General features: G+C 43.3%; 1 protein-coding gene across 3 annotated transcripts in view; it reads right to left on the bottom strand.

Moving 5' to 3' along the window:
• ME3 (malic enzyme 3) overlaps positions 1-15,112 on the bottom strand; it is a 184,715-nt gene that overhangs the window by 90,541 nt on the left and 79,062 nt on the right. For all 3 annotated transcript variants that reach the window (XM_043579987.1, XM_043579986.1, XM_043579989.1), the window contains 2 exons: positions 8,699-8,832; positions 5,444-5,593 (listed from right to left, as the gene is read on the bottom strand). In XM_043579987.1, the coding sequence (XP_043435922.1) occupies positions 5,444-5,593; positions 8,699-8,832 (284 nt within the window). The remainder of the gene's footprint in view (positions 1-5,443; positions 5,594-8,698; positions 8,833-15,112) is intronic.

Raw genomic sequence — 15,112 nt, 5'->3', positions numbered from 1 at the left:
GTGAAGAAAAGGTTGGTCAAGATGGAGGTGCCTAGGGAAGGGAGGGTATTCTCCCACACTGGACAGCAGCCTACACCATACTGGCTTTCCCCTCATAGCCCCTCCTTAGCTGAGTTGCATCTTGGACTCCTGCCTGGCCTCACCCTGGGCTTGCACATGTTAATGACATTCAAGGCCATTCCTTCAAGCCAGGCTATCCAGTATCTATGGCCCATGGAGAAGCACACACGGGAGGTGCAAAGGGTGAGGCAGGAAGGGGCAGAGGAGGCTCCACAGAATCCAGAACCTGCAGCTGTTTATCCACCCAGGGATACTCAGGTGCCCCAGAGATAGTCTAGCATCTCCCTCAAGGCTGTGAGGCGATGCAGACCCCGAGGCACTTTGGAAGTTCCATTTTAGCATCAGCTGGACCTAATTAGCTTTGGAGGGGGACAGGCCCTTTCACAGAGGACTCCATTGTTCCTGGGAACCTGGCAGGAATGTTTATCATTTCAGAAACTGAGAAGGAGCTGGCTCTCTCCCTCCTGGCCTTGGGGCTGTCCTCCCTTCAGATGCTAATCCATAAAGCCATTCCAAGCCAGGCCTCAGATGAAGCTCAGGGCTGGGGTGGAGCCCAAACTCCCATTTCCTTCAGGAGCAAGGCAGGTGTGGAATCAACACCTGGAAAGCAGCCAAATGGAAACCTGGTGCAACAGCTCAGACTGTCACATGTCAAGTAGCTTAATTGGGTAATCATCTGAAGAAGGTTTGTGCAAAACATATGCGGGAAGTCTGTACCAAGAGTGTGAGGGAAGAATCCAAGAACACAGTTCAGTCTGCCCACACCTGCCTCAGCCCCACAGAGCCTCAGGCTCAGGACCTAGCTGGATCATTCTCTCCCAGGAGAGGCTCAGGAAAAGGTTATGTAGCAATCCCCACCAAAGAGTCCTGAGCAATCAAGCATTCCTGGAGCTGCAAGGGCACCCATCCCCTAAATGCCCACCAAATAAATGTGCACAGTCCCAAACCACAGCAGGCAATGTAGTGCGGTGGTTACCTGTCCACGTTCTAGTTCAGACTGCGTGGGTCTGAGTTCTGGCTTTGCTGGTTATGAGCTGTGTGATTTGGGACAAGTTATTTCTCTGTGTCTCAGTGTTTCCATCTACAAATGGGATGGCAGTAGTAACTACCTCTTAGGGGATTGTGAGAATTAAATAAGTTAATATGCAAAGATTTTAGGATGTGCCTGACCTTCAGCAAACAGTTATGCATTACTATGATGCTTTTTTCCTGCTCCAGTTCAACTGCACATCTTGGGCTGGGACCATGGCACTCTTGTTTTCCCCACTGTGTGTCCAGCTTCTGTAGTACCCTGACGGCCCTCACTCAGGGCTGGCCTGGTTCTCTGGGCTCAAGTGGTTGGCAGAGCCTTGTTTCCACCCATATGAACCCCCACTCTGCCACCATGCCCCTCTCCATTGCTGAGCCATTGGAGAACTGCCAATGGGGCCTGGGTCCAAGTGGACACAGCTCTCCCTGTGACTCCAAACACCTTGTGTTGTGGGAAGGAGACCAAGCTCGTTCCTCTTTTTGGGCAGAGCCACTGGCCAATTCTCCTACCCCTCTATTCTCCTGTTTCACCCACTGTGGGGTCCTAGAGGACTTGCATTCTAGCAAGGGAGAGAAGGGTGTGCCTGGATCACTGTAAACAAATGCTTTTTGTCTCAATTCTTTGCTTTCATCTTTTACAGCCCAGCTCAAATGTCATCTCTTTGGTGTGGCTTTCCCTGACTCTGGTAGCCAGAATTCTAACTACCAGTTAGATCTTACACAAGTTCCTTTCCTCTGGCCACCTCAGTTTCCTCATCTGTGAAATGGAGGTACTGTTCCCAGACTAACCTGACAGGACATTGGGAGGATCCATTATGAGCCAATGGATGTAAAAGCCTATCTCCCCTCCCCTGACCCTCCTTGCCAGGCACAGGAGGTGGGGAGATACCCAAGTGAGCTGACCACCCAGGTGTCTATAAAACCTATAATACCAAGCCCTTTCCTGGAATGGCCATTCCCTTCTTCTTTACCCACAGAATTCCTATCCAACCTTCTGGGACCAGCTCAAATATCATCTCTTTTGTGAAGCATTCCTACCACCTCCAGGGAAAAGAAATTTCTCTCTCCCATGGACTCCTGTAATTCTTTGTCTCTATTAAATCTCTTATTTTTTAAACTTTTATTATATTTAACTTATATCATTATTGCCTGGCCCTTCACTGTGCTTGAGGTCAAGAACCATATTTTGTTCTTTGGGGGGTAATTTCACAGCATGTAACATGATGCCCAGCACCTAGTAGTTGCTCCATCAGTGATGAGGGAAACAAAGGGAAGAGAAATGCAGTTCAAATTAAATTCCCTTATCATAGCTTGCAGCCCACTGATAGATGTCAGAGACATGCAGCGTGTAACGCTCCCCAAGAAGTTTATGGCTGCCTTAATGCCTTAATGTTTACACTTCCTTAAAAACTAAAAGCAACCTGATCTTGACAATAGCTAAATCTTTAGGGTCCTATGAGACCTTGCTTCCAGCATCCAGAAATTCCTTGGAGACTTATGTTACTATACCTCCCCTCCCTGCACAAACTTGAGAGTATATAATCAGTTGTTCCTCACAACCCTAGTGCAGCTCTTTCTGCCCACAGGTCCTGTCCCCGTGCTTTAGTAAAATCACCTTTTTGCAGCAAAGACATCTCAAGAATTTTCTCGGCCATTTGCCCACGAACCCTACTTCAAATTCCATCAATAAGTGTTCATTAACTCAAGTTCAGTTTTGTGTGTTCCCTGGATTCTAGAGTGGGTTCTGGAGGCAAAGTCTACCTTAAGAACCTGTTGTATGTGCAGGATCCTGATCCTAGTAACTGGTTCATCCGGAACCAACAACCAAATCTATAATCTAGATTGTAGCCTGGGAGTGGGATAGCCTTGCATTTCCACAGGACCTCAGTGGCCAGCCAGTGCAGGCAGTGAGCCATGTCATAAGGGCTGAAGGACTTCAGGAAACAGTAGGTTCTGGAAGAGTCCAATTGTGTCTGTAGTTAAACGTGTGAGTTCATTAAATGTTCAATGACTCAATTTTCTTTTTAAAAATGTAAAAGTGTGTATGTATGACTCTACATGTGGCAATTTTTCCTTCCTCCTACAACAGTCACTGAAGACAAACACTCATGTATGACAGATACCTAATCCACACATCACATTTTACCCTCACAATGACTAGTTGATATAGGTAGTATTATTACCTTCATTTTACAAATGTTGAAATTAAGGCTGAGAGAGGATAAGGAAATTGCCCAAGGTCAAGGAGACTAAAAGTCAGGGCTGACAGCAAAGACGCAGCTCTTTCTAGTCAGTACACAATGCTACTTTCCTATCAGAGTGTCAAGTGCTTGCCAAGTACTGGTCTAGTATATGCAAATGGATCTGACGTATTGACTAACGCCTCAAGAAATTTGTGTTCTGGTAGAGGGGGCTGATATACAAATAATTAAAAACATGAAGCACAAAAAGTGTAACTATGGAATGGAACAACGTGTAATGAATTGAGGGGGAGGCAGAGGAAGGAGTGAGCAGTTCAGCCCTGGTGGATCAGGGAGGGCAGAGAAGCTGACTCTTGGGTGACCTTGAAGGCTAGCAACAATTCTGATGGACAGAGAACAAGGAAAGAAGAGAATGCAGATGTCTGAGGCAGAGAGGAACACATGTGCAAAGGCACAGAGGATTAGAGCACCAGACGTACTTGGACATGAGGAATAGATCAGTGTAGCCAGAGCATGGGATTTCTGAGCTGGAGCTGGGCTATGATAAGCTTACTTTCATCAAAGTGCTGGACTTGTTTCTTTAAGACTTGGAGGCTGCTGATGGCCTTGGAGGAGGGAAATGAGCTGACCTGCACTCTGCAGGAGGGAGGACCTGGGAGGATCATTTCTGAGTAAGAACTGGCAGGTAAACAGGGTCCTACATCCTTTAGAAATGTTCTACCAGCTCCCAAGGTCTCTGCCACTACTGGTTTCAGAATGAGAGTAGGAGAAAAGGAGTCTCTTTCCTCTTGAAAAAGGCAGGATGAAGACCACTGCTACAGGGTCTGGGTGCAGTCCCCCCATAGGACTGCAGAAGAATGGCTCCTTTTTTTTTTTTTTTAAGTTTATTTACTTTGTTTTTAGAGAGACAGAGACAGTGAGTGAGTGGGGAGGGGGAAGAGAGAGAGACAAAATCCTGAGCACGCTCCACGCTCAGCACAGAGCCTGAGGCAGGGCTCAATCCCACGAACCATGAGATCATGACCCGAGCCCAAAATCAGGAGTCGGACGTTTAACTGACTGAGCCATTCAGACACCCTGTGGCTGCTCTGAGTGATGAGGTCAGGTCTGCTTCAACAGCTGGACCCCACCCCCACCGCAAGAAGTGAGATGTAACACACTGCCCCTTGGCCAAAGGTGACAGTGGGGTCAGAAGAGGAAGAGAACTGGCATCAGGGCCTCCACGTGCTCAGGCGGCAGGCTCATCCCAAATGCTGGCTTCACAACTAGAAGAATGTTTTTCCAAATCAACAAAAGATGTTCTAGATCATGATTACATGCTCCTCATATACCAAAGGATTTATAAACACAGATTTATAAATTCTATGCAAACATAAATTACACATCAGTGCACAGCACACTGTATCTTAACATATTCTAATACAGACTAAAACAGTGTTCCAGTACATATAATAAACCCAGGCCAATCTTTTATCAGCAGTGCTAGAAATATGTATTGATAATAACCAGGCACCTTGCACTGAGGATCTTTGGAAAACACTCATTTTTCCTTTTTTATACATTTTTAAAAATATATATTCTGAACTCATCATGAAAAAAAAAACCACAAGCAATCTTTTTAGAAAGACTGCCCTCTAAATTCTTTGGCTCTGAAAGAAACTGTAGTGCCAAATTTTTGTCTAATAAAATGACATTTTAAGTGGAATCTGAGTCAAGCCCAAATGAAGGAATACTGCTTCTTTGAGTCAGCAAAAGAATTCAGTCTTTGGTATCCAACACTCCATTATTCATTGGCCCGAACTGGCAAGAGAGCCGTCGGCACTGTGGAGATGACAAGAGAGGGGGTAGGTGGTAGGTAGATAATGAGAGAAAAACAATCTGAAATACCTTTCAGGCCAACTTTGAACAACATGTTGCACATTTATCATTGGGAGGTGGAGGGGCTCTGTTATTCCCTTGCTAGACCCTCTCTCAGCTCATTTCTCTGGGCGTGGGGTAATTTCCTGAGCAAGAGCTTAAGATCAAATGTCTTGTCGAGCCTTTGGCTCAACCAGGAATAGCCTCCAGAGTCCCATTAAGCAAGGCCAGAGGGAAGAATAGATTCCCCAACATGAGACGGCCCCTCCCTGAGCCCACGCCCCAGGATGGCTCACCGGGGCCTGCGGAAGGTCAGGCCATAGTGCTGACAGGCCAGTCCCACGGTGGGGGTGTACACGATGGGCATGAATTTCTCCACGTCTGACGTCAGCACTCGGTAGAAGAGCTTCTCGTTCCGGTCCTGGAGTGTCATGAGAATGATGTACCTTGGAAAGGGAGACGAGAATCACACTGGTCACATGAGCGCCATAGTGGCCGTGCAGAGGTCCCTTGATGCAAAGACCCAGGGCTCCTGCTCAGCTACTTACAATGGCACGTTCATGGGCAAATCACTATCTCCCCTAAACATGGGTCTCATTTCTTGTAAAATGTGGAGAATATTGTCTGCCTTATAGTACTTATCATTATTCATGGCATAGACACTATTCTAAACATTTTACATTAACTCATTTAAAACCCCCAAAGATTTGTGAGATAGGTCCTATAATTCTGGCTGTTTTAGAGATAAGGAGGGTAAGGCACAGAGAAATGAAATAGATTTGAACTTAAGCAATCTGACTCCAGAATCGTAACTATGATGCAAGATGGTTAGTTATGTTATTACTGTGTGGACATTACTGAATGAAAAAATCATAGGGGCGCTTAGGTGGCTCAGTCAGTTAAGCTCCTTGACTTTCGCTCAGGTCATGATCTCGCCAGTCAGAGTTTGAGCCCCTCATCAGGCTCTGTACTGACAGTTCAGAGGCTGGAGCCTGTTTCAGATTCTGTGTCTCCCTTTCACTCTCTGCCCCTCCCCCATTCGTGCTGTCTCTATTTCTCTCTCTCTCTCTCTCTCAAAAATAAACATTAAAAAATTTTAAAAAAGAAAAAAAAATAATATACTGGAGGTGGCATAGAGTTGAGGAAAATACAGAATACACCAGAGCTGGACTTTCCCACTTACAAAGGGCTGGTCCCTGTCACAAGCAGAGCTCCCCGAGTGGCTGAGTACCACTTGACCTCAGGAGGTGTGCTCCAAAAAAATCTCTTTCTCACCTATTCCCTGAAGCCTGAAATCAGTAAGCCAGGAAAAAAGCCTTTCATTCAGAGTCCTGAAAACGCAAAAACCCTGGGGGGAAAAAACCCAAGGGTTGAAATTCAAGGTGAGGTGTTGGTGACTACTGATATCACACCCGTTGGACAACAGTGTAGGAGAGTATGGAGGCACTTGAGCCCTGGCATGGAATGGGGTGGGAGAGAGGTACCCAGAGGGGAATGATCCCTGGGCATGGTATCAGGGTCCTGGGTTTGAACCCCAATTCTGCTGTTAACTAGCACTGTGACTCTGGGGAAGTCATGTGACTTCCTGGGGCCTCAGCCTCTTCCCTACCAAAGGCCCTGGTCTAGAACTAAAAACAGTGTTTTAGAAGGAAGGGAGGATTTCTGCTTGCGTAGCCAGGATCTCAGCTCGTTACTAGTGTTCTGAGCTCATTCCCTTACTCAGTAGCCATTTGCACTCATCTCTTCCCAGTTCTGCATCCAGTGATGTCAAGTTGATAACTTGAAATCGGTCATGGTTGGGAGTATTTATATCATGGAAATTGGCCAATGCTATAAATCAGGGTTCTCCTCATGCCCCAGAACCAGTTACTATAAATTTACCAGCATACCATTACCCTTACTGAAAAGAAGCCAGGGAGCTTCCTTAGCATTTCCCTGAGCGCCTGCTGAAATAAGGGACTCTGGGAATGAGTGGGTCAGAGGAGTCAACAGACCATCAGGAGCAAGCCCTGTAGAGCAGCCAGTATCAGGCACGTCCCCTGCTCCCTGAGCCTGGCATGTCTTCCCAGGCATATGAGTAAAGTCTGTCTAGCTGAAAAAAACTGGGGACAGGGAAGGATTTAGGACTTTTAATTCTTAGGAAAAAGGATTTCACATTAGACTTTAATTCTTTGTAAATTTAACAAATGGGGGAAGTTCAGATTGTTCAAAGTTAGAGCATGTGTAATGCTGTTGGTTGGATTAATCTTGTACTTTCTGGTTTGGTCTTCAGGGTGACATAGTTAGACTACTGAGTGGAATAAACAAGAAGGAAAGAATATTTGACCTGGGCTGCAGTATGGCCTTGGAACTAATGGGAGTGATACCCATAGAGTTTACCTGTTCCGGAATAGGGGGAAGGGGGAAGCAGAGTTTTCATTATTCACTACAATTTAGAAAACATGGACTCTATGGGGGAAGCATGGGAAGACAGGTGCAGGATCTGACATCCTGCTGAGGGGGACAGCCACACCATCAATGACCCAAAGTCTTGGCCATTAAGCTCTACAGATATATGGGGGGGGGGTCTCTTATCTTCTCCCCAAATTTCTGCCGGAGCCCAGCAAGGCGCTGTATTTATTTTTGCATGCTTTTGCACAGTGCCTATTGTTGTAAGTTACAGTTACTATGTAACTATTCTGAGCACATTACAAATACTAATGCATTTAAGCCTTATCATAACCCTATGAGTTAGATACCACTGGTATGGTACAGATGAGCAATAAACCAGAGGGGCTGAGTAAGTTTTGCTGTTAAGTGATAGAATGAGGATTTGAAGTCAGTCTAATACTAGAGTCTAGTCTTATAGCCACTGAGCTCTAATGCCTCTTAGCTATGGCACAGCAGAGCAATTAAGAGCAAACTCTGGAGCGAACTGTGTTCAAATCCTGGCTGTACCAATTCACAGCCATGTGACGTGGGAGGTCACCACCTTCTTTAGTAAAAACTGACAAAGCTGACCCTGTGATCCCTCATTTGGCTCTTCGTGTAGTATCCCCACTGGGAGAACCCAGAGGGGAGGCAGGGTTATTAACGGCTCTAACATATGACATCTGAGGTCCCTTCGGAGGTGTCATTGTGCACCTCCTCTCTTCTCCCACACATTCCCCTTACCGTATGAACCTGGGCCATGTACCACCCTTCTCCCCCTTGCTCCCCTTCTCCCTGTTGAGTGAAATGCCTTCCATGAACCCCAGTGCCATCTGCTGAAGTCCCATCAGTGCTTCTCTGGCTGACTCAAATAACATCACTTCCCAGAGGCCCAACCAGATTCCACTGGTTGGACGTCAGTCTCCCTTCCCAGTTCTCCCAAGACATGTCTACGGGTGCCTCTATCGTAACAAGTTCTGTCTCTCAGGGAGACCACCACCCTGTGGAAGACAGGGCTGGGTCTGGGATGTCTCAGGGCTCTCAGCCTTTCCCTGCTGCAGAGAACCAAGAGAACCTTGTATGGGCCACAAGAAACAGCTCAGCCTGTGGCTCGAGTAGACAGAGCAGATCTAGGCACTGACTTGTCCAGGTCACTCTGCTGCCGCTCGTAGTATCTCATGATCCGGAGAAGCTGGACGTCCTGGCTCAGGAAGCAGGGGGGAATCAGGCCGTGGATTCCAAGCTGCAGCCTTTCTTCAAGTGTAAAGGCCATCCCCTGGGAAGAACAAGAAAGAAACACACACACATGAAGGGATATGTGTAAAACTACAGAACAGAAAGGTTCCATCCACAGACAGGCAAAAGTCACTGATTCAACAGTGGGCCCTGCATTTGAATCCCACCTCTGCCATTTAAATGACGGGCAATCTTGTGCCAAGTACTTGGATTCTTCTGACTGTCAGATTCTTCCCGGAAGAATGAGGAAAATATCTACGTGGTCAGTTTTTTTGGTTAGTTTTTTTTTGTTGTTTTTTTTGTTTTTTTTAAGACAAGAGCCCCGAATGAGGGTTTTGTCTCCATATTTTTTTTTTTTTTTTGGGACAGAGAGAGACAGAGCATGAACAGGGGAGGGGCAGAGAGAGGGAGACACAGAATCGGAAACGGGCTCCAGGCTCCGAGCCATCAGCCCAGAGCCTGACGCGGGGCTCGAACTCACGGACCGCGAGATCGTGACCTGGCTGAAGTCGGACGCTTAACCGACTGCGCCACCTAGGCGCCCCTAGTTTTTTTTTTTAAATGTGTTTTATTTTTTAGAACAATTTTGGATTTACAGAAAAAATGAGAAGACAGTACAGAGAGTTCCCATATATCCCCTCAGCCAATTTCTATTATTAATATTGTCTGTCACTTCAGTACATTTGTTAGAGCTAAAGAACCTATAGTGACACATTATTATGAAGCAAACGCCAGTTTATTCAGGCTTCCTTGAGGTTTTTTTTGTTTTAGAGAGCAAATGAGCAGGGAAGAGGGGCGGGGGGTGGGGCAGAGAGAGCATCTTAAGTAGGCACCATGCTCAACGTGGAGGCTGACGCAGGGCTCAATCCCACAACCCTCGGATCATGACCTGAGTTGGAATCAAGACTCAGGCGCCCAACCAACTGAGCCACAGGTGCCCCATAGCCTTCCTTAGTTTTTACCTATGGCCCTTTCTGTTGTTCTTTTTGCAGGATCCCACACTACATCTAGTGATCATGTCTCCTTAGGCTTCTCTGTCTGACAGTTTATCAGACCTTCCTTGTTTTTGATGACTGAGAGTTTTGAGGAGTACTGGTCATGTATTTTATACAATACCCTTCTATGGAATATGTCTGATGTTTTTTTCATGACTCTACTGGGGTTATGGGTTTTTAGAAGGAAGACACAAAGTGCCATTTTACACATCAGATCAAGATACATACTGTCAACACGATTTATCACTGTTGATATCAACCTTGATCGCGACCCTGATCACCTGGCTGGGTAGTGCTTGTCAGCGTTCTCCACCGTAAAGTGACTCTTTTTCTGGAATCTTCTGCATGCAAGATTTGTCTCTTCTCCCCATTTATTTATTCAATCATTTATTTATATTAGAATGGACTCATGGGTACTTATTTTATACTTTGGGTTATAATCCAATATTTATTTTGTTGCTCAAATTGTTCCAGCTTTGGCCATTGGGAACTCTTTCAGATGGCTCCTGTGCCCCTTTGACATATTCCCCTAATTCCTTCCTCCTCACTCCCTCTTTCTCCCCTTCCTTCCTCTTTCTCTTTCTCTTTCTCGCTCTTCCTTCCTTCTTTCTTTTTCTTTTCTTCTCTTTTCTTTCTCTCACTTTCTTCCTGCCTCCCTCCCTCCATCTCTTTCTCTCTCTCTTTCTTTCATCTACTTCTTACTTTCTGGCACAAGATGATCTAGGATCACCTTTTATGTTATGGCCTGCTCCGGTCCTAGAATCAGCCATTGATTCAAGGAGACCTAATTCCTTCTTTGAAACATGGCATTGGAAACCACTACTCAATACATGTGCTACTTACTACTGGGGTTTTATTGTTTCTAGTCCCTCTCAGCTGAAAGAGCAAGGAAATGAATCTATATTAAGCTAAACATAACTTCATAGTAATATCTCTAATCCATTACTGCATGGATCATTCTAGCCTCATCACTTTGCTAATCTGTAAATTCTTATTGCACCATTGAGAGACTAAGCTCCCACCACCTGCCACCCATGTACTTAATTACTCAATTCCAGTATACACATTTGGTATCAGAATTGTTAACCCATGCCACCATGGGAAACAACTTAATACACTAGATTATAGTGCTTATAAGCTGTTCCTTTTGCCTTTAGTCTTCCAAACTTCACTTATTTCCACAGCTACTTAGGTCAGCACTTTTCCTTCCACTCCTTCACTGAGGTTGTAGCATACATTTATGTATGATATAACACAGTTGTATTCTCATGTTACAGTGTGCATTTGATCCAGTAGCCTATTAAATTATTTGGAAAAAAAATCTGGATACATTAAGATCCATTCTTTGTACTGTAAAGTTGTAGGAGTTTTGACAAATGCGTAAGGTCTTGAATCCAACATTATGGCATCATGCAAAATAGTCTCACAGCTCTAAATATCCCATGTGCTTTACCTATTCATTCCTCCCATCCTCCCCCTGGACCTCTGGCAACTACTGATTTTTTGGCTGTCTGTACAGTTTTATCTTTCCCAGAATGTCATACAACTGGAATCACACAGTATGTAGCCTTTCCAGATTGGCTGATTTCACTTAGCCAGAAGCACATAAGGTTCATCCATCTATTTCTGCGGCTTCCTAACTCATTTCTTCTCATCATGGGAAGACATTCCATGGTCTGGCTGTCCCCTAGTTTCTCCGTTTATCTATTCATCTTGGTTGCTTCCAGTTTTTGGTGAATATAAATAAAGTTGCTATAAATATTCATGTGCAGGTTTTTGTGCAGACGTAAGTTTTCAAATCAATTGAGTAAATACGTAGGAGTGCAAGTGCTAGATCATATGGTAAGGCTATGTTTAGCTTTTTACACAAACTGCCAAACTGTTTTCTAAAGTGGCTGTGCTATTTTGCATTCCCACCGCAGCAATGGAGTTTCTATTGCTCCACATCCTTTCTAGCATTTGGTACTGCCAGTTTTTAAAATTTTAGTCATTGTAATAGAACTGTAATGGCATATTATTGTAGTTTTAATCTGTAACTATTGACATATTAATGGTGAGCATTTTTTTCATATGCTTATTTTCCGTCTGTGTACCTTTTTTGGTGAGGTATCTGCTCAGAATTTTGCCCATTTTTTTGCTTGTTTTCCTTAATGTTAAGTTTGAACAATTCTTTGATCTACGTTTCAATGTAACCCATATCAAAACTCAAATGGCCTCTTTTGCAGAAATAGAAAAGTCAATCCTCAAATTCATATGCAATAGCAAGGGACCCTGGACAAACAAAACCATTATTTAATTTAATTTTTAATATGAAATTTATTGTCACATCGATTTCCATACCCAGTGCTCATCCCAACAGGTGCCCCCCTCAATATCCATCACCCACCCTCCCCTCCCTCCCACCCCCCATCAACCCTCAGTTTATTCTCAGTTTTTAAGAGTCTCTTATGGTTTGGCTCTTTCCCTCTTTAACCTTTTTTTTTCCCCTTCCCCTCCCCCCATGGTCTTCTGTTAAGTTTCTCAGGATCCACATAAGAGTGAAAACATATGGTATCTGTCTTTCTCTGTATGGCTTATTTCACTTAGCATAACACTCTCCAGTTCCATCCACATTGCTACAAATGGCCACATTTCATACTTTCTCATTGCCAACTAGTATTCCATATGTAAACCACAACTTCTTCATCCATTCATCAGTTGATGGACATTTAGGCTCTTTCCATAATTTGGCTATTGTTGAAAGTGCTGCTATAAACATTGGGGTACAAGTGCCCCTATGCATCAGCACTCCTGTTATCCCTTGGGTAAATTCCTAGCAGTGCTATTGCTGGGTAATAGGGTAGATCTGTTTTTAATTTTTTTAGGAACCTCCATGTTCTTTTCCAGAGTGGCTGTGCCAGTTTGCATTCCCACCAACAGTGTAAGAGGGTTCCTGTTTCTCCACATCCTCTCCACCATCTATAGTCTCCTGATTTGTTCATTTTAGCCACTCTAACTGGTATGAGGTGATATCTCAATGTGGTTTTGATTTGTATTTCCCTGATGAGGAGTGATGTTGAGCATCTTTTCATGTGCCCGTTGGCCATCTGCATGTCTTCTTTAGAGAAGTATCTATTCATGTCTTCTGCCCATTTTTTCACTGGATTATTTGTTTTTTGGGTATTGAGTTTGGTGAGTTCTTTATAGGTTCTGGATACTAGCCCTTTATCCGATATGTTATTTGCAAATATCGTTTCCAATTCCATTGGCTGCCTTTTAGCTTTGTTGATTGTTTCCTTTGCTGTGTAGAAGCTTTTTATCTTCGTGAGGTCCCAATAGTTCATTTTTGCTTTTAATTCCCTTGTCTTTGGAGATGTGTCAAGTAAGAAATTGCTGGACAGCAACATGCAGAAGAATGAAACTAGACCACTTTCTTACACCATTCACAAAAATAAACTCAAAATGGATGAAGGACTTATATGTGTGACAGGAAACAAAACCATTATTTTAAGTTTATTTATTTATTTATTTATTTATTTATTTATTTATTTTGAAAGAGAGAGAGAGAGAGAGAGTGTGTGCATGGATGGGGGAGGGGCAAAGAGAGGAGAGAGACAATCCCAAGCAGGCTCCGTACTGTCAGTACAGAGCCTGACCTGGGGCTCTGTACTCATGAACCATGAAGTCATGATCTGAGCAGAAATCAAGAGTTGAATGCTTAACTGACTAAGCCACCCAGGTGCCCCCAAAAACCATTTTTAAAAAAGAAGATTTTAAAATGTAACACAAAGCTACAATAATCAAAACAGGGTACTAGCCTAAGGATAGATAAATAGATCAACAGAATAGAATCAAGAGTTCAGAAATAAACTCATACATTTACGGCAAATTGCTTTTTGACAAGAATGCTGAGTCCATTCAATGGGGGAAAGAACAGTCTCTTAAAGAGATGTGCTGGGATAACTGGATTTCCACATGCAAAAGAATAAAGTTGGATCCCTACCTCATACTGAATACAAAAATTAACAAAAAGTGGATCAATAACCTAAGTATAAGAGCTAAAATCATAAAACTCTTGGAAGAAAACACAGGGGTAAACCTTCATAACCTTGGATATAGCTATGAGTTCTTCGATGTGATACTAAAAGCACCAGTAACAAAGGAAAAATTAAGTACATAGACTTCATTTGAAAACTTTTGTGCAAAAAGGACACTAACTATTAAGAAAGTGAAAAGACAACTTAGAGAATGGGAGAAATATTTGGAAACAACATAAGGCATTTAATATCTAGAATCTATAAATAATTGCTACAACAGAACCAACAAAAAACAACCCAATTGAAAAATGGGCAAATAAATAACTTGAATATACACTGCTCCAAAGAAGATACATAAATGGCCAATAACACATGAAAAACGGTCAGCATCATTAATCATTAGGAAAATACAAATCAAAACTACAATGAAATACCATTTCATACCCACTAGAATGGCTGTAATAACAACAGTAAATGACAAGTGTTGATGAGGCTGTGGAAAAATTAAAACCCTCATACACTGCTGGTACGAATGGAAAGTGTTGCAGCCTCTATGGAAAAATAGTTTAGCAGTTCCTCAAAGCTAAACATAGAATTACCAGATGACCCCAGCAACTCACACCCAGATATATACCCAAAGGAATGGAAAACAAGGACTTGAATAGACACTTGTATACCAACATCCATTGCAGCATTATTCACAATAGCTGAAAGGTGGAATCAACCCAACGTATGAGGAGATAAACAAAATGTATACAGGAACAATGAAGATTTAGTCAAGTGTAAAAAGGAATGAAGTTCTGATACATGCTGCTACATGGGTGAACCCTGAAAATGACATGCTAAATGAAATAAGCGAGGTATGGAGGGACAAATACAGGATTCCACTTACATGAAATGTCAAAATAGGCAAATTCACAGAGACAGCGTAGATTAAGATTACTAAGGGCTGAGGTGGTAAGTTATTGCTTAAGGGTTACAGAATTTCTGTTTGGGATATGATGAAAAACTTTGGAAATGAACAGTGGTGATGGTTGGACAACTTTGTGAATACACTTGATGCCACTTAATTGTACACTTAAGAATGGTTAAAATGGCAAATTTTGTTATACTTTACCACAACTTTAAAAAAGAATTAATAACATATTATACCCTAAACCATTAAGATGTACACTTTACATGGGTGAATTATAACTCAAAGCTGTCTTAAAAGAATTCTTTGTGTGTTTTGGATCCAAATCTTGTATCAGACATGTATTTTATAACTATGTCTCTGAGTATGTGGCTGGTCTTTTCATTCTCTTACCAG

Source organism: Prionailurus bengalensis, chromosome D1, assembly GCF_016509475.1.
Source record: "Prionailurus bengalensis isolate Pbe53 chromosome D1, Fcat_Pben_1.1_paternal_pri, whole genome shotgun sequence".
Lineage (NCBI taxonomy): Eukaryota > Metazoa > Chordata > Mammalia > Carnivora > Felidae > Prionailurus > Prionailurus bengalensis.
The sequence above is the reverse complement of the archived record's forward strand: the minus strand, read 5'-3'. Positions and strand labels throughout refer to the sequence as shown.